General features: G+C 39.3%; 1 protein-coding gene across 1 annotated transcript; it reads left to right on the top strand.

The window, feature by feature from the left end:
* The first annotated feature begins 542 nt into the window (after nt 1-542).
* LOC104608192 (3-hydroxyacyl-CoA dehydrogenase family protein) lies at nt 543-15,261 on the top strand. The gene is made up of 4 exons (XM_010274097.3): nt 543-896; nt 11,688-11,909; nt 14,520-14,632; nt 14,775-15,261. The coding sequence occupies exons 1-4, from the start codon at nt 711-713 to the stop codon at nt 15,142-15,144; spliced, it is 891 nt and encodes a 296-aa protein (XP_010272399.1). The 5' UTR covers nt 543-710; the 3' UTR covers nt 15,145-15,261.
* Nucleotides 15,262-22,225: the final 6,964 nt, after the last annotated feature.

A 22,225-nucleotide genomic window follows, 5' to 3' on the forward strand; every position in this document is an offset into this window, starting at 1 on the left:
AACAAAATTGCAAAATGATAGAAATGAACATGATTGATTTATAAATTAGCATATATTTTTATAAACCTTTCTGCATTGGTTTGATGCACAAATTGTTACCGAATGGTTGTGGCTCAGTTGATGAGATCTTTGAATTGTTGTAGAAAAGCCAAAGAAAAGGGAAAATTTATGATGCTGGAAAGATAATAAAGACATGATAAGGGAAAAGTTTTGACCAATTGCACTCCTCTGAATTTTGATGAAAATTTACCTAATTGATTACTACTTTTGTAATGCTGGTTGATTGTTTGTAAACTTTCTCAATATCATGTATTTCCGGCGCTAAAGTCGAACTCAAAAATAAAAACACAAATTACTTAACCTGGGAATGAAAGGATTAAGGATTAAGGTTTTCGAGATTCAATAAAGAAGGGGGTAAAACGGTATCATAAATGAAAAGGGTAATTTTGAAATTTTAAATGTTTCAATAGCCACATGCTCCAAAGTGCAAATAACTGACAAAAATGCTAACGGTTAAGGTCCTCTCTATTGTAATTTTAAGCAAAGCGTAGGACATTTTTCTTCCTGGTTGAAGATAGGTCGAGACGGCTTCTCACTTCTCAGTCCCTGCAACGCTACTAAAAACAAAATATAAAACCAAAAGCTTAATCTCCCATAACAACGGTGGTGGCCGTGGAGGACCTGGTGGTGCTTGTTCTTGATTACTTGCTATGGCAGAGACGAAGGTGATCGGGGTAATCGGTAGCGGACAGATGGGGTCAGGGATCGCCCAGTTGGCTGCGGTCCGCGGCATCGATGTTTGGCTTCACGACTCCGACCCCGTTGCTCTCAGCCGAGCTACCAAAACCATCACTGCTTCAATTCAACGTCTCGTTTCTAAAGGTCACCTCTCCAGGGTAAAACCTTTTCTCTTTGTTTCTCTTTCAACATTTCTTGATTTCTTCTTTAATTCAATGGATCATCTCTTTTGTTGTTTCAACTTTCGTGATCCTACACCGTTAGAGAGTTGTTAATATGAGTTTGCTTAAGGCCCAGTAACCTTAATTTCTTCCTCCCACCATTAAACCGTCTGAAAATAGGAAACTAGGCCAATTGAATGAATAGAATTAGTAATTTTTTAAAATAAGATATGTAAATAGGATTTGGAACATGTTCAGAAGAGAAGAAGAAAGAAGAGAGAAGAGAGAAGAGAGGAGAGAGGAGAGAGGAGAGAGAGGAGAGAAAGGATATTGAGAGCCAAAAAATCAAACCGGCGGTGCCAGCTTTTTGTATTTATACTAGGGCTACATAAAACAAAATAAAAGAGGGAGAAAGTACAATAGTACCCCTACGGTATAAACTTAAAATATTAAAAGACTTTTTACACTCCTCCTCAAGTTGGGACATAGATGTCAATCATGCCCAACTTGTTACATAAATCATGATGCCACAAGTGATGTAACTCTTTTGTGAAGATGTCTGCAAGTTGGTCTTTAGAACTGACATAGAGGGTAAACACTTCCCCTTTGACAACATTTTCTCTGATAAAATGTTTGTCGACTTCGAATTGTTTAGTTCTATCATACAGCACTGGATTAGCAGCAATGGTTATGGCTGCTTTGTTATCACAGTATAGGGTCATAGGTCCATCAACTATACATCCCAACTCACTCAACAAATTTTTTAGCCACATAATTTCAGCCACTCCATGAGACATTGCCCTATATTCAGCTTCAACATTAGACCTAGCCACCACATTCTGCCTTTTGATTTTCCAGGTAACTAGGTTCCCTCCCACAAAGGTACAATAGCCGTTGGTAGACTTCCTATCACTCAGGGATCTTGCCCAATCTGCATTGATATACACTTCAAATTTCAAATGCTCGTGCTTTTGGAAACTTCATAAGATATCTGAGAAATCTTTTAGCTGCTTCAAGGTGGGTGGTCATAGGGGCATGCATGAATTAGCTAAGAACACTCACTACATAAGCAATGTTTAGTCGGGTCATAGAAAGATATAACAATCTTCCTACAAGCCTCTGAAATTGTTTCACATCCTTATGAATTCACCTTGACAGTCACCTAATTTGTGATTAGGATCAATAGGAGAATCAATAGGTTTCACTCCCAATTCTCCTGTATCTTGGAGCAGATTTAGGAGATACTTTTTTTGGGAAATGAAGATACCCTTTTGTGAACAGGCAACTTCAATTCCAAGGAATTACCTTAAAGGACCTAGATCTTTCACCTCAAACTGGGTAGCTAGAAATCTCTTCAACTTTTGAATTTCATCTTTTCAATCACCAGTGATAACTATATCATCAACATATACTATCAAGGCTACAATTTTTCCTTCCCCTCTTTTCAAAAATAATGTGTGATCAGATTGACACTGCTTGTATCGTCTTTGTTGAACAGCTACATGAAACTTGTTGAACCAGGCTCTCAGTGATTGTTTTAGGCCATATAATGATTTTTTTTTAACCTGCACACTTTTTGTTCATTACCTTGAGCTCGAAAACCAGAGGGTTGTACCATGTACACTTCTTCTTCAAGGTCACTATTTAGAAAAGCATCTTGAAGGTCCAAAATCAAGATTAGCAACTAAAGAGAAAAAGACTCTAATGGAGTTCATCGTAGCAACAGGTGCAAAAGTTTCTACATAATCCACTCCATACACTTGTGTAAACCCTTTTGGCACTAAACGAGCTTTATACCGCTCCATTGTTCCATCAACCCTATGTTTTACTGTGAAAACCCATTTACTTCCAACTGGTTCCTTCCCCTCAGGAAGATCTATCAATTCCCATGTGCCATTTTTATGCAAAGCATTAATTTCTTCCTTCATAGCATCTGCCCATTCAAGCACCAACAAAGCTTCTGCCACATTCTTAGGAATAGGAACATTGTCAATGGAAAAAAGAAAGGCCTGAAAGGAAGGTGAAATGTTCTCATAAGAAACAAAATGGGAAATGGGATGTTTAGTGGTGCAAGACCTAACACCCTTCCGGTGAACAATATGAAGGTCAAGGTCATCAGCAAGAGAGGTATCAATAGCAATAGGGTCAGGAACATCAATGGGAACCAAGGTACCTGGTTGGGTAGGATCCACCATCGGAGAGTTTGATGGCATTGGTGGTACAACTTCTAGGTGCTCCACAGCTCTTGAACATGGCTGGCCTTTGTAATGACGAAAGAAAACATGAAAGGAAGGAGGATCAGGAAGAGGAGGGAGCTGACTCGGTTTTTCCTCATTCCTACACTCCCCCTGAGGAAAAACAGGGAAGAAAGGCTCGCTCTCAAAGAAAGAGACATCCATAGAAACATAATACCTCCGAGAGACGGGATTAAAGCACCGGTATCCCTTCTTAGTGGTGGAGTACCCCAAGAAGATGTAAGGAATAGCACGAGGATCCAATTTTCCATGGGTGGGTGACAGGTATTGAACAAAACAACGACAACCAAACACACGAGGAGGAATAGAAAGAAAAGGAGCTTTAGGAAAAAGAAGTTGATGTGGGGCTTTGCACTCTAACCAGTGAGAGGGCATATGATTAATGAGATAAGTAGCACAAAGGACAACCTCAAGCCAAAAGTGTTTTGGGTCATTAATATAAATTAGTAACCCCTGGGCCACTTCAAGAAGGTGTCGGTTCTTTCTTTCAGCAACACCATTTTGTTGTGGTGTTCGAGCACATGGGCTACGGCGAAGTGATCGACGCGAAGCAAAGAACTCCGTAAGATCATTATGAAAATATTCTTTGGCATTATCGGATTGAAAAACTTGGATTTTAGTTTGAAATTGGGTGAAGATCATTCGATGGAAATCTTGGATAATTTTTGGTACTTCGTCCCTAGTTCGCATGGGATACACGTACACCCATGTATATATGGAGTAATCATCAATAAAGGTAATAAAATACTTGTAGCCACTCTCAGATGGTAAAGTAATAGGGCCCCAAACATTAGGATGAACAATATGGAAAGGAAATTCAGATTTATTATTCTTTAAAGAAAAATGAGTTCTACAATGCTTACTCAATTGACAAGTTTGACATGTAAACTCTGACACTGACACTAACTTAAACAACTCTGGAAACACCATTTTTAAGGATTCAAAAGATAAATGACCAAGACGATTGTGCCATAAATAGACCTGATTCTTACTAGTCTGACACTTAGACTTTGTGACTATAAGACTAGCCTTATTCACCAACATGTAGAGCCCATCCACCGTACATCCTCTACCAATCGTCTTCCCCGAGGCCAAATCTTGTATCACACAATAAGAAGGGAAAAAGGTCACTGAATAGTTTAAAGAATTAGTGATACTACTAACAGAGAACAAATTAATAGGGAATTTTGGAACATGTAAAACATTAGTTAGGGTGAGGCCAAAGGGAAGAGAAATGGTTCATTGACTAGCTATGGTAGAGTATGAACCATTAGCTAGCCTCACCTTGTCTCTTCTAGAGAGGAGGTGATAGGTCTGAAAGTAACTGGACTTATTAGTCATATGTTTTGATGCTCCATAATCAATTATTCAAGGAGAGTCAAGGGAATGAGATGATACATGGAAAGCTGTGGCAGAATTACCTCATGTAGATGCAAATGAAGTTGAGGGAGGAGGAGCATCCATCTGATGAATTGCCTTACCATAGAGTTCTAAATGGTCACAGAAGGAATTAATAATATCCTCCCTAGGGTTAGAATCAGAGGTGTGTGTGAGTCACAGTAGTAGTAGGGGGCTGATTCTCCTGAGTAGCCATGTTTGCCATGGTGAGCTTTCTTGGACCTTCCTATCCTGACTTCTTATTCAGATCTAAACCTTGCTTCTTACTCAATTCCTGAGCCCATTTTGTCTTCCCATGAAGTTCCCAACATGTATCACGGGTGTGTCGGGATTTCTGGCAATGGGTGCACCATAGTTTGTCTTTGTCATCCACCCTTTTTTGAAAGTCCCCCTTCTTAAATAGATTTCCCCCACCTGTAGCAACATCCCCTTTCGCTGCCACCACAACTACATCCCCCCCAGAATTATTCATCAAATTTCTTATACTTTCCTCTGATTGTAGTAATGCATATACCTCCTGGATTCATACACAAGGTTCAAGCCTTGGAGAAATGCAAATACTCGCTGCTGGGAAACAAGGGACTTGTACACTTTTGCATCTTCATCACACTTCCAGTCCACATTCTGATAGTGATCCAACTCCTTCCAGATGGAGGTCAAGTCTGAATAGTACACAAAAAGACTCCTCTCCCCTTGTTTATAAGTGGATGATTCCGCTTGTAATTGATAGATTTTTGCATAGTGATGCAGTTCAGAATAGGTTGACTTTGCTTGTTTCCAAATCTCATAAGCCGTTTCAGCCCACATAAAGTTCCTTCCCACTGAGGTTGCATAGACACTAAAAGCCAGGACATAACCATGCTATTTTCTTGGTTCCATCTGTCATACTCAACACTCCCACAATTAGGTTCTTTAATTCTCCCATTTATATATCCTATCTTTCCCCTTGCAGTAATGTATAACCTGATTCCTTTCGACCATTCTAAATAATTTAAGCCATCCAGGGGTATGACAGCCATAGGGAAGGATAAATCCATACCCCCACTCATTCCATTCTGCATTGAGGAAGCACCAGATGTTGTAGAATCTTCACCACTCATGATAACAACTTCAGGTCACACTCAAAGTAGGCACAAAAAACCTTAAAATAGTGCAGTCTAACACCCAGAAAGATAAATTTTGTTAAATTTTGTCTTCAGTCCACACAATTTCCCCTTCACACGCTGGATAACTGCTTAAAAAAAATTCTTTGCACCAGGAGACTAGAGACTACCACCCCTTTTTATGAAACTCAGCTCTTCAATCACCAAAGAAATAAATCAATTGCTGTTACGGCACTAACAGGTCATCACTGGCCTACAATAAATCAGAGGGTTGTTGTCGCAGCACATACATGTCATCTCTTTATTTTTTGAGCAATAGCACATGTCATCTCTTTTTTTTTTTTTTATTTTTGAGCAATAGCACATACATGTCATCTCCTGACCTACAAACCCATCATAAGGCTGCTGTCGCAGCATATAATGGTCATCACCAACCTACAATACATCACAGGGATCAGCCGATCCCGCAAAAAAGGAAAAAAGAGGTGCTGATCACCTCACATCGAACAAGTGAACCCACTACAGGTTCTGTCCTGGTAACGACCAGACAAAAGAAAAAAGAAGAAGGGAGAGAAGGTACTTCAGTCCAATGCTGTATTCTGGATATTCAGTAAAGCAACAGTAGCTGGCGAAGAGAGAAGACAGAAAAAAGGCTTGCTCGATCTCTCCTTTCAGATCTGATAGTCCCGCTCTGATACCATATTATTCAGAAGAGAAGAAGAAAGGAAGAGAGAAGAGAGAAGAGAGAGAGGAGAGAAAAGAGATTGAGAGCCAAAAAATAAGCTGGCAACGCCAGATTTTTGTATTTATACTAGGGTGACATAAAACAAAATAAAAGAGGGAGAAAGTAAAATAGTACCCCTGCAGTACTAAACTTAAAATATTAACAGACTTTTAACAATTTTCAAGTTGCATATTCATGGATAGATTTTTAAGGTGGATAATGTTAAATGTCAAATTATCAAAGTCATAATGAAATTCATTTATAAAGTTGAATTCTATGATAAAAAATTCAAATGGAATACCATCTCATCTTTGTACAGATTTATAAGTTTCTCTCTTTCTCCTTAATCCATGTTTTACAGATAAAATGGAACAGTACTGAAGATGTCTCACATCGAATTCAAGATTACTGAATGTCAAACTATTAAAATGAAAACTAAGAAGGTTGTGTCATGTCAATGCCTCTTTGCACAAGGTCCTCAATATGAATAGTCCTACATGATTTGCCTTGCACTGAGGTGCCTTAAGTGATATTTTATGGCTTATAATGTGGCAGTGTGTGAGTTAACATTATTACTCTTGGAAAAAGGTAACTGTAGTGATTGAAATAATAATAACAAAAGATGTACATCTGGAAACAAAAATGATTGCTAACAGCCCTATCTTCTATGGCAAAAAATAGACAGTTAAACAGCTGCCTACCAGTGTTGCATGGACAAGGAATTAGAATCTTATAAGTGTTTGGGAGTTTGACTTGGCATGACAACAAAACAAAGGCTCACAGACATGACTTTAGAAAATTATGAACTTTTAAAATTGCTCATATTCTTAAGAATTCTGACATTTTGTACCTATGGGAGAAGGTCTAGGAGAGTTTATCTTAGTTAATAACATTATGGGAAAATAACATTTATTGAGTACATTAACTGTTCATTTATGTCAAATAAGTGAAGAGACAAAGTACATTTCATGACTGAATCAGAATCTGACGTGTGTTTGACATGGACAGTTCATTGAGTTGGGGAGTCCATGCAACACTGCTGCAAGCATGCAAAAATATCCTTCCTACACCCTAGCTAGATTATTAGCAACCACTCATATCCCTTGGGACCCATTACAGCTCATGTGAAGGTGCCCGCCCATTCAGGTAATGTGCTAAACTGCTAATATCCATGGCCCTTACTTTGCTTCATTCACATTTTGAACCTGTAAGCAGGGTTTCTACTTCAGCTTTTCTTGCATCTGCATCCCCAATTGGGGCACTGTAAGCCTAAAAGGTGTAGGTACATAGTGCTTGCTCAGACCCTCAGAGAACATCAAGCATCAAGATTAACACCGTAAAGTTGTGTACGAACAACCCACAGTCAATCCCCACGCTGCGATGAACCCGCAACACACTATCAACCCTGCGATGAACTCACAACGCGTAACGCAAAACCGCGATAAACCTGTGGTCCACCGGGCCTACTCAGCACCCAAACCAAAAGAAACCTTGATCGAACCTGTCCAAGGGCCTCAAGCCTACTTGAGCGTGCAATAAACCCACACCCACCAAGGTTTGTGATAAACCAACGGCTTATAAACCCACTTGTAACCCAGATGAAGAGAAACCTAGGCCGAACCCATGGCGAAGCCCACGTGCACCTGAAGGCATGTGAAACCTATGGCAGTAAAAGACATGACGAAGCGCCACGTGGAGTCCGCAAAGCGGCGCTTGCCAAGCGATGACGTCACTACTGCCATGTCAATTAAGTTAAACTGCGTAAAAGGTAGTAGCATATGCGAGTAATGAGGAATCTTGAGGAGAAGGAAAGGTAATCCTCGGGAAGATCCTCATGAGACACGTGCGAAACCCCAGTAGCGCACTTAATAATTGATAGCAGATCCAATATTCCCTTTCCCGATACGGTGTGATGTTATGGACACACCACCCAGCAGCGCACTGCGGCGCACACATAGGCAGCAGCACTAGGCAGCAGTACGCTCCGCACGACAGCAGCACGCACCGCACGACAGCAGCACGCTCCTCATGGCAGCAGCACTGCGAGACGCGCGCACCAGCTGGCTGCAGCAGTAGGGCGGGGCCCACATGACAGCTCATCAGGGTGGGCCAACACGCTTCTTACCACATCAGCTCTGCTCGCCAACTCGCCGCCAGCTACACCATTCCCTATCCCTTATCTTATCTTATCCTTATCTTATCTTAAGTAAGAGTTGTGTTACTATTAGGAGTAGGTAATTAGGAGTTTGAGTTCAAGTTGGAGTTTGAGTTTAATTAGGAATTTCCTTCTATAATCTCCTATTTAAGGAGCCACGAATTGAAATAAAGGATTTAGTTTTCCAGTCAAGAAAAGAGTGAGGAGAGTTCGGGTGGTCTCTTGGACAAATCACCCATTAGGAGAGTTCGGGTGATCTCTTGGACAAATCACCCACGCGATTGCCACAATAGGGTCTGTACGCAAGGGCAAGGGCAAGGGAAGATAGGAGTCTCTCCCGGTGGACCGACCCGTGACGAGATCCTACGTGCGGGCCCATAACATTTGGTATCAGAGCCAAACGTCATGGGCGATATGGAGCAACTGTCTTCCAATGTCCACGAATTGGAACACAAACTTGCAGAGACCAGCATGGAGGTATGTGAGGTCAAGGATGATGTCCGGGAGCTTCGACGCTTGCTGGAGACATTCTTAGCCAATAGGGAAAGAAACTCAGAAGGAACCGCCACCAACAACAGCCACAGACCGGGCTGGGCAGAAATGCCTGGCGAACATCAGACGGCCACCCCGACTGCTAGAATTTCCGTCCTACAACGGCGCGGGAGACCCACTGGGATGGTTGCACCGCTGTGAACAGTTCTTCTGCAACCAGCGCACCGATGACAGAGACAAGGTCAGCCTGGCCGCGTTCCACCTGACCGAAGAAGCGCAACTCTGGTTCTACCGAGTGGAGCAGGAGGAACCAGGTCTTAGTTGGGGGCAGTTCAAGTCGTACTGCCTCCTTCGGTTCGGACCTCCACTAACAAGCAACCCCTTGGGGGAACTCATTAATCTCAAGCAGACCGGTACCGTAGCAGAGTATCAGCGGCAGTTCCAGACCCTTTTCGCCAGGGCCTCTTCAGTACGCCCAGACCAACAGGTGGATATGTTCACAGCTGGTCTAGCCAAACCCCTGAGAGTTGATGTAGAGATGCAGAGCCTGCCTAACCTGGTCACGGCAATGAATTTGGCCCGAGCCTTCGAGCGCAAGCTGCAGATTAGCCGAGGGCCGTTCAGCATGGGATGCCCAGCAGCGGCTTGGACAAACCCGAAGCCTACTGGAGGAGGGTCTTCGCTGGCAGCCAACAGGGAACCACTCGGAATGGCTCCTTATCCGGCAGCCAGCCTAGAACGGAAGCCACAGACGAGCACCAATTCCAGATCAGCATCCAGTGTGGGGAGTAGCGGCGGTACACCCCCTATTAAGCACTTATCCAGGGCTGAGATGGCAGAACGCAGGGCGAGGGGGCAATGTTTTAATTGTGATGAACTCTACTCAGCAGGGCACAGGTGCAAGAGACTTTTTTGCCTCCTAGTGAAACAAGAGGAAGATGAGGATGAGCCCCCTCCATGGGAACCCGATCCAGGAGGGCAAAGCCATCCAGGATTCCTTTGAGGGTGTTTTCGACACCCAATTCGAGCTTGAGGACAAGCTCGTAGTCCGGGAGGGGTGTAATGTTATGGACACACCACCCGACAGCGCACGCATAGGCACGCTCCGCACGGCAGCAGCATGCACCGCACGACAGCAGCACGCTCCTCACGGCAGCAGCACTGCAAGACGCGCGCACCGGCCGGCAGCAGCAGTAGGACGGGGCCCACATGACAGCTCATCAGGGTGGGCCCACACGCTTCTTACCACATCAGCTCTGCCCACCAACTCGCCGCCAGCTACACCATTCCCTATCCCTTATCTTATCTTATCCTTATCTTATCTTAAGTAAGAGTTGTGTTACTATTAGGAGTAGGTAATTAGGAGTTTGAGTTCAAGTTGGAGTTTGAGTTTAATTAGGAATTTCCTTCTGTAATCTCCTATTTAAGGAGCCACGAATTGAAATAAAGGATTCAGTTTTCCAGTCAAGAAAAGAGTGAGGAGAGTTCGGGTGGTCTCTTGGACAAATCACCCATTAGGAGAGTTCGGGTGATCTCTTGGACAAATCACCCACACGATTGCCACAATAGGTTCTGTACGCAAGGGCAAGGGCAAGGGAAGACAGGAGTCTCTCCCGGTGGACCGACCCGTGACGAGATCCTATGCACGGGCCTATAACATGCAAATACCCTTATCTCCTACCTTTTAGGATCTCGGGACTTCCCGCATAAATAGAGGTCCTCTTCGTATTGAAAATCATCCAATCCTTGGCATTTGTTACCTAGCACTCCCGAGTACTCTTGCTCTCTCCAATTCCCCCATTTTCACATCCTTGATCCAAAAACTCATTCCCTACTCACAGGCCTCTCTCTGTCTTTCAAAGAGACCATTCCCTAACTGTGCCTTACCCCTCCTACAAATGGTTGCACCTCTATTGTTAGAGAAGATTCCTCTGATACTTGCTGGACCTAGATTTCCACGAGCAATTCCATTATAGTTCATTGAAGGCTGTCCACATTGGTGGAAGTTGCGGCCTCCTAAGGATGGGTTATAAATTTAGAATCTTCACTGGATTTCTATGCAAATTTGTAAAACATACAAATACTTTAACTTCTCAATTGCTACTAAGAATTTACAAAGAACAGAAATTGACCTCTTATGGCTTCAAAAGATGCATTCTTTCCTTAAGAAACTTGGTTATTCCTCTCTTCCTATACACCCCTATGATTGCATAGATGATTAGGTTCTAACAAAGATTTTCCCAAGTCCCCAGACCAACTAGCTTACCTGAGTTGACTTTTTTATGAAAAATCTCTTTAGCCATTTTTTTTCTCTCATGGACAATTACTTTCCTATCAAGGTGCAATCACACTAATGTTCTGTGGAAATCTGCAAGATTAAGTCATTTATATAGGCCCAATATAATTAAGTTCATGGTAAAAACCATATAATGTTAATTAGCTCTGCTTCTTGTTCTCATATGTTATTTCACATTTAACTACATGGTCCTCAATGCCATACATTAGCAGTAGTTTGTTGAGACACATTGGTATCTTGGGATTCACCTGATGCAATTGTTTGCAAATTATTAATATAGAGCTCTTTTATACTGATTATAAATAATTTCTTTTATTGATAAGAACATCTCTTTTGTACTGATTTTTCTTCTCTTTGCTTAACAGGAAGTGGGCAATGATGCTCTGAGGCGTCTGAGATATGCTTCAAATTTGGAAGAGTTTCATTCTGCAGATGTTATCATTGAAGCAATTGTAGAATCCGAGGACATAAAGAAGAAATTATTTTCTGATCTAGATAAGATTGCAAAAGTTTCTGCCGTTTTGGCTTCTAATACAAGTTCCATCTCCATCACTCGTCTGGCTTCAGTGACTAACCGCCCGAACCAGGTTTTGCTTTTAACCTAATGATAACTTTGCAGTTTTTCTAAGACAGGCCATTACCTGATGCTGGTTCTGGCTATCCAGGGTCTTGGAAGGTTTGGATTGTATATGGGCCTAGCCTCTAGAATCTTGACACAAAGTGGCTGTTCTCAGACTCTAACTTGCATTCTCATTCTTGGCAGCCTGAGATTTTGCCATTGTATCAAGCAGTGGCCCTAATTTTTCCCTTCTATCTTTTGATTTCTGAACTTTCCTTCTATTCTTTTTTTTTTTAATTTTTTTAATAGATAAAGGGGAACTTTATTGATGCAATAGAGATTTGAAAAGAAGTTCGATGACAAGCCAACATGAAAAAGAGGCTAAGCCAATGAACAAAGCAACAACATAGACTTACAGAAGAAACCCAGGCCCCTTTGACATAGAGCATTCTAAGCCTCTGGGGGGGGGGGGGACTTAAGCCAAGTAACAAACTACAGCATAATCTCAAAACCTAGTTCACGATACATATCCCTCTATTAATTTCTTTAGAAAGATTATCTGAGAGATCATTAGCTGAGCAGGGAACCCAGAGAATAAGATGCCTGGATGGGAATCCAATCTTCAGATTTCAGGACTATGTGGGAGAATATATGCTGATCCTTACTGTCTATTCTGAATTTATGTTTTAGTAGCTATCTCTTTATTCTGTGGGGAATTGTTGATATATAATTACAAGCTCATCCCTTGATCCTTCCTCTAGCTCTCTTTAACATCCTCTTTTAGGTTCATAAAGTTCACTTGTGATGCTGTCTAGCATTGTACTTTTGCTTAGGTACTTATGGACCACATGGAAAAGTATTTAAACTTCTTGTGTTATACTGTTATATCCCTCTATGATGCCCAACCTTATCTCCAATTCCTTCTCTTCTGGGAGAGTACTAATTAAAGTTGTGAAGGTTATGCCCTGAAATTTTGTTTGGCCATAAATGTTATCAGTATGATGATCAATAGTGGAATATTGCCACATGATGATGGTTCATATTTTCTTTGCAAAAGGATCTTTTTTTTTAATTGTAAGCGCAAAGAAAAAGAAGTGATATCCATTACGGTCATTGGCGTGATGGTTGGGTTGCTCCATTGCGACCTGGGTGACCAGGGTTCAAATCTTGGAGACAGCCTCCTGTATGTGCAGGGGTAAGGCTGCATACATCTATCCTTCCCCAGACCCTGCATTCGCGGGAGCCTTGTGCATTGGGCTGCTCTTTATCTATTATGGTCATTCACGAGAAGGTCAAAAGAAAGAGTCATTCATAAGATGTTTTTTTTTTTTTTTTTTTTATATTTATATTTTTTTGATGTTGATGATCTTGGTGTATTTTGTACTGAGAGATTACTAAGTTAATTGCTCATTCCTGCCCTACTAGAGTTGTACGTGTACCTAAGGGGTCCCTCTGTCTTGAGTCTGCAGTTAAGCTCAACTTTGACAGGTTCTCGTTTGGAAACCTAGATCCTTATGGTATTGGACTAGATTTTAGAGGTGGCAGAAGTTGCTTCCTCACTCGTGTGCCATGGGTATAGCCGTATAGGAGATCTGGTGACAGTGAACTGTCTTTTTGTATGGTGACAGGTCTATACCTTTCTAATTTTTATTTTGTTTGCAGATGAGGATGCAATTACTCATTTACACCCTATTGTGGACATCTTTTTTCTTTTTATCTTTATAAAACAACTGATTTTTTAGAGGATATGATGAGGATTAGCTTCTCTCCTTGCTCCAGGCCCTCAGAGCGTCTTGCTCTCTGGGTATTGAGACAATGATCATCCATAATAAGGAACCTCATATTGTCATTCGATGAATAAGAGATGATTCTTTAGATATGTAGAGAGGCAAGATACTTGGCAGCTAGGCTGGATTCACTCTACTGAGTTCAGATTTTGGCTAAGTTGATGGCAGATGATCTTGCTAGAGAGGGTGTGGAGAGAAATGAAATTTAATGAAAGTCTATGTTGTCTATTGAGTTATTGTATGCAACCTTTTGCGTGGTGGGATTCTTGCCCTTTCCTTATGGCAATGGAAGCCTGGTTCAGCTCTTGGTTTGCTTTCAAGGCCTTGTATCCTTTTTTAGTACAAAACTCAACTAAGCCTTGCCCCAACTGTATGGAGTTGCCTACATGAATCCTGTTTCACTATTCTAGTTTGTGACACTGTCCAACACTTTGTTCAGTGCCATATCTATTGTTAAATCATGGGCCTTCTAATCATTTCTCACTAATTCAACGCATTTCCATTTGGTCTGCCCCTATATCTTTTTATACACTTCTTTAGTACAACCTTTCCTAAAAAATGATTTGGGAAAAATTACTCTACCAACCTTGGATGAACATGCAGAACTGAATTCTATTTCCCCCTTGTGCATGTACTCTACTTTTATTACTGTTTTTTTCTTATTCTTAGTCATCTGTCTATTGATCATTTTTAGAAACTTTGATGGGTTCTAAAATCTCAGTTGCATGAATTCATGTATAACGAGGGCATATTAATGATAAAAAATGTATTTATAATGAGGGCATATTTAATTTTCTATAGTACTCATGCTCATTAAAATTCTAATTGAAAGACATGTTTCATATTGGCAGGTGATTGGGATGCATTTTATGAATCCGCCACCTATTATGAAATTAGTTGAGATTGTAAGAGGTGCAGACACCTCAGACGAGACATTTGTGACAATAAAATCCTTGGCGGAGAGGTGAGTGCTATGGTTGAAACATTCTTTTCTCCACACCAATGTTCTGTTTTCAATTATTAAGCATTGTCAGGAAGTGTTCAAGCATGGTGCTTCTACTTTGGCCTTCTGTTTACTGAACAGTTTACATTGCTGTTGGTTGCAGGCTTGGCAAGACAGTAATATGCTCTCAAGATTACCCTGGATTCATTGTAAACCGGATCCTTATGCCCATGATAAATGAAGCATTTTTTGCTCTCTATACTGGGGTGGCAACGAAGGAGGACATTGATACAGGGATGAAGCTGGGCACAAACCATCCCATGGGTCCTCTAGAGCTTGCAGATTTTATTGGATTGGATGTCTGCCTGTCGATACTGAAGGTTCTTCATGCTGGCCTGGGGGACACCAAGTACATTCCCTGTCCACTTCTTGTGCAATACGTTGATGCTGGTCGCTTGGGAAAGAAACGGGGAATTGGTGTATATAACTACCAAAAGGTTGCAGAAGCAGTTAAGCCATCACCTCGACTCTGAAATCTGAACACTTGAGCCATGTAATTTGTAATTTGAAGCCACATGAGACGTGCAACGAATGCCTTTCTACACACTTAGCTTCTCATTCAGGCAAAATACCTTTGCTTTAGCCACTAATCTCATGGTTTGTTAATATACCACAAACCTCCAAAATACCTTTGCTTGCCTTTTAGAAGAATATTAGCTGTTACTCTCCTAGTATTTCCTAAGAGAGTAGATTTGCTAGTCGGGCTGCCTGGTGAGTTCTCTAGTACGACGAGGTAGATGGGATAAGGCTTGGATGGTGGTGATAATGATCTTATTATTTACCACTTTTGCAGGCATTTTATTTATTTTATAGGTTCTATACAGAAACCTAGAATTTAAAACGAAATATATGATGAAACCCCAGAATTTCAAGAATGATTCATCTAAAACAAATCCACCTGAAACTTTTGGGATTTTTGTTTTGATTACTATAGATGAAACAAAAGTTTTATGAAAAATTTCATTAATAAAACCATGTTAGTGGCATTCTACATTTTCCATCTTGTGCCTTTTGGACCTATTCTACCAAGTTTCTGTGCTTTTGTAATGCCCCCATATTTCTGTTTGGCATGTACCGGATCTTTTGGAATACTTGGACGCATACAAATACCCAAATCCAATATTTAAAAAACCATGGTTTTAGATCCCCTTAATTATGTATTATTACTTGATTGTAAGTGTATACCATCATCATCAAGGGTACTTGATGCATTCTGTATAAATATTTGTTAGGGTTAAATGCTTAAACTATCCCTGGGTTTTGACAAATACTTAAAATACCCTTCTCTTAGACAACATTAAAGATTCAATTGTGAAAAGGCCAATTTCGACCTTAAAGAATTTAAAGGGCCATTTTGACCCTAGACTTTGGAAAAAAGGCCAACCGTAGGCAAAAACAGATGGCGCTTGAAATAATGTTGACAAATTTGTTAAATTACGAACAAAATAATAAAAATTGCTGATGTGATACTATTCAAGTAAAAAAGTTGATAAATTGCAAGTGGGTTCCACTTCATGCTAAATCTCACACAAGAATAAAATAAAAATATTTAAATATATAAAATTAATAAATATTGAAAAAAATATATAAGTGGGTTCCACTTTGAGATTCCCATCTCTCTCCCTCTCACTTCTTCTTCCTCTTCCTCCTCCTCCCATACTCTTTCCTTCCCCTTAACCACCCACTAGAAATTTGGACATACCCGAACGATAGATGGTAAAGTGGTGTGCCTCGTTCTCTAAGGTTTTGGTATTGCCAGTGTCTTTGCTCCCAACACATTGGCTCGCCTTGACCAACTCAAAATCCTCAGCTTGTAGAACAACTCCCTCACTGGCCTGATTCCCGACCTCTGGGACTTGTCAGTCTCAAAACCCTCTTTCTCGACCATAACTTCTTGGGTCTCATCCCACCTCATTCTCATCTCTCCATCGCCTTCGCACCTTGGATCTCTCCTACAACAACCTCATAATCCTAATCCTCTCTGGTTTGATTGCTCTATGGCAACCGGTTAGGTGGCGCTATCCCTCTGCTTAACCTGACCTCCCTCCTAGTCTTCAATGTTTCCTAGAATAACCTCACCGGCGTCATTCCAATCACACCCACATTGTCCCGCTTTGGCACCTCCTCCTCTTCTTGGAATCCTGGGCTTTGCGATGAGATTATACACAAGGAATGCCTTCCTCGAATACCCTTCTTTAGGTCATCGGAACGGGTACCATTTGGACAGAATGAGGAGGTGCAAGGGCTTGTGCTACCTCCATTGTCCCAAAAGTAGCATGGGCGAACTAGCGTAATTCTGGGATTCTCATTCAGGGTTTAGTTCTACTTGTGTCCCTAGTGTGCTTTCTACTTTGCTAAATCGATGGAGAAAAGCAAAAGGTGTTAACGCCGACGATTTCTTCTGATTCCATAGCTACTACCAACGTTGTTGCGGTAATGAGGGTTAGAGATGGCCTCGCATCAGTCGGGGCGGGTTTTTTGGCCATTGGTCAGGGTTCAGGGAAAACCCAAAACTCTGGGGTCGGGGATGGTATTTGTGCATCCCACCACCCCGACTATATTATATAACATAATACATATAAAAATTGTTAATATATGTTAATGTATATTATATTATATTATACTATATTATATTATATAATATAAAATAGTTTTAGGTAGGTTTCAAAAAAATAAAAATAAATAAATTTATAAAGATACAAGTAAGAATGACCAGGGTGGGGTAGGGCAAAGTCGAGGATCCTTGTTCCTTGTGGGGACGGGGATGGGGTTAAGATTTTTAGCCCCATTGGGATTCAAGGTAGTGAATTTCAATTTGGGGTCAAGTATAGGGCAAGCAAAACCGGGCCCCACCTCGCCCCGTTGCCATTCCTAATAAGGGTAGAAGAAGAAAATGAAGGCGAAGAAGATGTAAGAAATGCTTTTTATTATTTTATTCATTATTTAACGGATCTATCAGCGTTGTTTCAAATACTGTCTTTTTGCCTATGGTTAGCCTTTTCTCCAAAGTTTAGGGTCTAAAATAGCTAGAGGTGTAAAATGGGTCGTGCTCGACCCGCGGGCTATTCCTCCCTCCCCTGGGATATTTTAGGGGGTTGGCTCGACCCATGGCTCGAGCTCGCACGGGCCTGTGCCGGGTCGGGCCAAGCTGGTCTATGGGCCGAGCCTTGGGCCAAAGTTATTTATTTTAAAAAACTGAAAACAAAACTTAAAATTTTAATTTTATATGAATTTTGATGTATACAATTGCTTATATATACAATAATTAAATAAAATTGAAAAATTTGTTTATTATATATATATATATAGTGCGGGCAGTGCCAGCCCGACCCGCTGACCTGAAATCCCAAGCCCGACACGGTCCATCGGCCCATACAATTGTGCCGGGTTGCGGCACGACCCGATTTACACCTCTAAAAATAGCTCTTTAAATTCTTTAGGGTTGAAAGTGGCATTTTTGCAAAGTTTAAGGATTTTTAGAGCCAAAAATCCTATAATATAAATAATTTATTTATATAAAGTATATTTACCTATAATTATTTATATTATTTAAATATTTATATATATGAATTACCTAAATATTTAAATATTATATATATATATATATGAATTATATAATTGATCGAATTTGAATATTTATCAAACCAAGGGGATGTTTGGAACCATGGCCGTTTTTCAAAAAAATAGTGCCATGTCGGATCCACATAGGCATTTCAACAAACGCCCATATATCTCATTGTTTGGTTCAGCTGATTATTAAAAAATCGGGCATGTCTCGAAAATTGGGACCTCGAAAATTTGGCGTTTCATGCATCGGTAAACCGTTTCCCCCGATGGTTGATTGATGTGTATCCTATGTGGTGCTTACTTGTCAGCACATACATGAAAAACGGTGATGAAAATCACCTTACCAAACAACATAGTATTACTCACTGCATACATGGCTGAAGTGTTTTTTTTATAAAAGTCTTGGAAGCATGAACGTTTTTTCTTGAAAATCGATCCAAAAAAACACCCACGCTTCCATACACCATGCAAATCAGGTCATATCTAAAATCTATTCGATTTGTTAAATGGTTTGAATAGTGATTTTTTTTTAAGAGGTTTTAATAGTGATGAACGTTTTTTCTTGAAAATCGATCCCAAAAAACGTCCACGCTTCCAAACACCATGCAAATCAGGTCATATCTAAAATCTATTCGATTTGTTAAATGGTTTGAATAGTGATTTTTTTTAAGAGGTTTTAATAGTAATGAATGTTTTTTCTTGAAAATCGATTCCAAAAAACGCCCACGCTTCCAAACACCATGCAAATCAGGTCATATCTAAAATCTATTCGATTTGTTAAATGGTTTGAATAGTGATTTTTTTTTTTTTTGTAAGAGGTTTTAATAGTGATGGGATTACCTTAGTTGGTGGTAGGCGGAACTTACGTAATTTTACTGTCTTTAATTTAAGTCGCCGTATTATAAATAAAGAGCTAAGTAGTGCCAGCCTATACTTTTGACTCTCCACCCTCTTGTCTCTCTTCGTCTACGTTGATCCCTTCCCTTTCATTCTCCTCTCTTCTCTCTTTCCTTTTTTTTTTTTTATTATTCCTCAATAATAAATAGCATATTCAAATTTAATTCGATTATAAATATTTTATTCAAAATCGGATTTTCTGATACCATTGACACCCCCTTAGATATCATTATTTCTTCCTCGTCTTGTGATGAATTTCAACATTATTGAAACCAGAAAGAGATTAGAGCTACCTTCTTACCACGCCAAGTTGCCTATTCCACCCTACTTACAACGGTAGCAGCTAGGCTGCTGATATATCTTGGCCTCCAAATGTTATCCACCCATCCATAATCCATTGTTCCACTTCAGCTAATCTACTCTTGTAATGAAATAAAAACAAAGAAGGCCAAACACACATGTACACCTTTCAAGGATCCCTAGGTACTGCTTGTACACTCTGCATCATTTGCCTTCTTTTCCCATTAAAGAAAATGTGAGATTTTTTTTTTTTTTTATTCCGTGTTATGCATCATTAATAACTTTCCCTTGCCCCAAAGTGCTGATTGCAGAATTCGTTTCTGCATCAATATTATTAGAACAAACCAGCTAACACACTAACAAGCCAGTCCTTGGTTCAAATGAGATTTATTATTTATTAATATTTTGATTTTGCAAAATGGTAGTCTTTTCCATACAAGATATTATAATCAAACAGTCCAATTCCACACGGCAGAGAAACAGCTTATGAAATTTGCTGAATTGGAGGTCAAATGGAAGGCATTAAGTGGTGGTGGCTGGGTCCAAACCCATTCAGTTGGTAGGTTTAATATATGGCTAAATCTTCAAAAGCTCATTCATTGAAATCATTTGATTTAAATGGTGACATAACAATAGGCAATAAAGATGTTCTTGTTGAAGTGATATACCACATATACATAATGTTTTTTTTAGAGAGAGAGAGAGAGCTCATTGCTGTATGTCCGAATGTAATGTTGGTGACAAAGAAAAATGCTCCTATTGATTTAAGAATATAAATTATTTGCTTTTTTCCATTTCGTAAGGACTAAGGAGAGAGGTCTATACTCTATAGGACCTTTCATGCCACATCATCCTCCAAAGTAGCAAGTTGTTAGCCACCAATTTATTCTTAAATTGTTGATAAGTTAGAGCAAATTATAGGAACAATTTAAGAATAAATTGGTGGCTAACAACTTGCTACTTTGGAGGATGATGCGGCATGAAAGGTAAAGGAATGTAAATATAAATTATTTTATATTTAAATTTCCCAAGTGTCAAGTCCCTTATCAATTTGTAGCGATTCACATGTCTATGCCCTTATATACACTAGGAGAGGGCGGAAAGAGATAAGGGAAAGGAATGTTAAAAACTAAAAATGAAGATATGAGTCTGAAAGAAGAGAGCAGACAAAATATTTCAAAAATATAAAAAGTGAATATTTTTAATTAGGTAAATTACAGGCTATCTCTTTCTACTTTGGGGTCATGACACTTCACCCTGCCTCAATAATGGGTTTTATGGTAGAAATAAAATTATGAAAATACCCATTTAAAGTTTTATATTTTTGTTTTTTGAACTTTCCCTGTTCCTTTTCTCTACAATTTTTCTGCATTCTTATTGTATTTTCTTCCTTTTCTTTATTAAATGTTCTGCAAATTTTATTTTATTTTTTGTATTTTTTATTTTCTCTTTTCTTTCTTGGATGTGTTTCTTATATATATATTTTTTTTACAATTTCCCATTTTTTTATTTTCTTTTTTTTTGCTGTATTTAATCAATTTTCTACAAAATAATCTCATAAGATGATATTAGGGTCATTGGCTAGTTAAGATTTCAAAAATGTTTAAACATGCACACATGACACAACAATTAAGAATTGTTTCTAAAATTAGCTAACAAACTACTAACGGTGGGTTCAAAGTGTTGGAGTTTAAAAGTTTAAATTGGGGCATTTGTCACGAATGAAAATTTAGGGTGATAAGCGTCACTACTCTCAGAGCACAGGCAGCGGTTTATAATTTACCCTTTTATTTATTTATTTATTTATAACCAGCTATTTTTAGGTCCTATAAGTGGGACATTAAATGTAAGTGGTCTTGAACATGTGTTACATCTTACATAGAGGTTAATAATTAAGTAACATGAATTCAATATATAATTTCATGCCAACAATATCATTACCACAAAACTACTTCAGTACAATTTCAATCTATGCTTGCATGTTTTTCTTTTCTTTATTTATTTTTTTTGATATAAAGTGAGGCATAAGAGGTCTGTTAATGAGGTCAGCTGTAACTGTTAAAAATGTATTGAAATGTCTTGCCCTGTCCACTTTTGAATAGTTCACAGTTTATGCACTCAAAATTCCCTTTCCATGCGTCTCTATTTCTCTTTGGCATGTGTCACACAATTAGTGGCAGTAATAGTTGTAGTGTAAAGATAAAAAAATATGCCAAATCAAGGTTGGGCATTAGTCCATCTTTCACCACTAAGATGAAGTTTGATATCATTGCAGTTTTCCTACACAATGGCCACGTCTTAGAAGGTAAAGTAAATGAAGTCCAGATCTATTCTTCATAAAGCACTCCTCACACCGGCCTCATATTATATATCACTCGCACCGGGAATATTTCTCATACTAGTAAAAGTGCATATGCGTTGCACGTAGCAATATCAAACGATAATGATGATAATAGTCAGCATCCAAATGACTTTACTGGTTGAATCATTAACCTATTTAACTATGAAAATGGATTATGATTAAGACATTAGTTCATTTTTTTCTTTGTATTTTAGCCATTTCTATCTTTACTAACAATAATTCTTATTTTTTTATAAAATTTATAAAAATTCTATATTTTTATTTTTTATTATTTAATTTATGAGATAATAAAAATTATTTATTTACCAAGAGGAAATGCAATTCCAATATATTGTTTGAACATTGGTTTTTAATATTGTGGTCAAATCAATTATTTATATATATATATATATAGTATTTAAATATAATATATATGTTATTTATTATTT

This window comes from Nelumbo nucifera, chromosome 1 (genome assembly GCF_055504915.1).
Source record: "Nelumbo nucifera cultivar China Antique chromosome 1, China Antique-T2T, whole genome shotgun sequence".
In the NCBI taxonomy this organism is placed as follows: Eukaryota; Viridiplantae; Streptophyta; class Magnoliopsida; order Proteales; family Nelumbonaceae; genus Nelumbo; species Nelumbo nucifera.

Bases quoted from the DNA above. Each gene is read 5' to 3' on its own strand.
- LOC104608192 (XM_010274097.3), top strand. From the start codon at position 711: ATGGCAGAGACGAAGGTGATCGGGGTAATCGGTAGCGGACAGATGGGG. The intron at 897-11,687 runs GTAAAACCTTTT...TTTGCTTAACAG, and splicing joins CTAAAGGTCACCTCTCCAGG to GAAGTGGGCAATGATGCTCT. The intron at 11,910-14,519 runs GTTTTGCTTTTA...TCATATTGGCAG, and splicing joins TGACTAACCGCCCGAACCAG to GTGATTGGGATGCATTTTAT.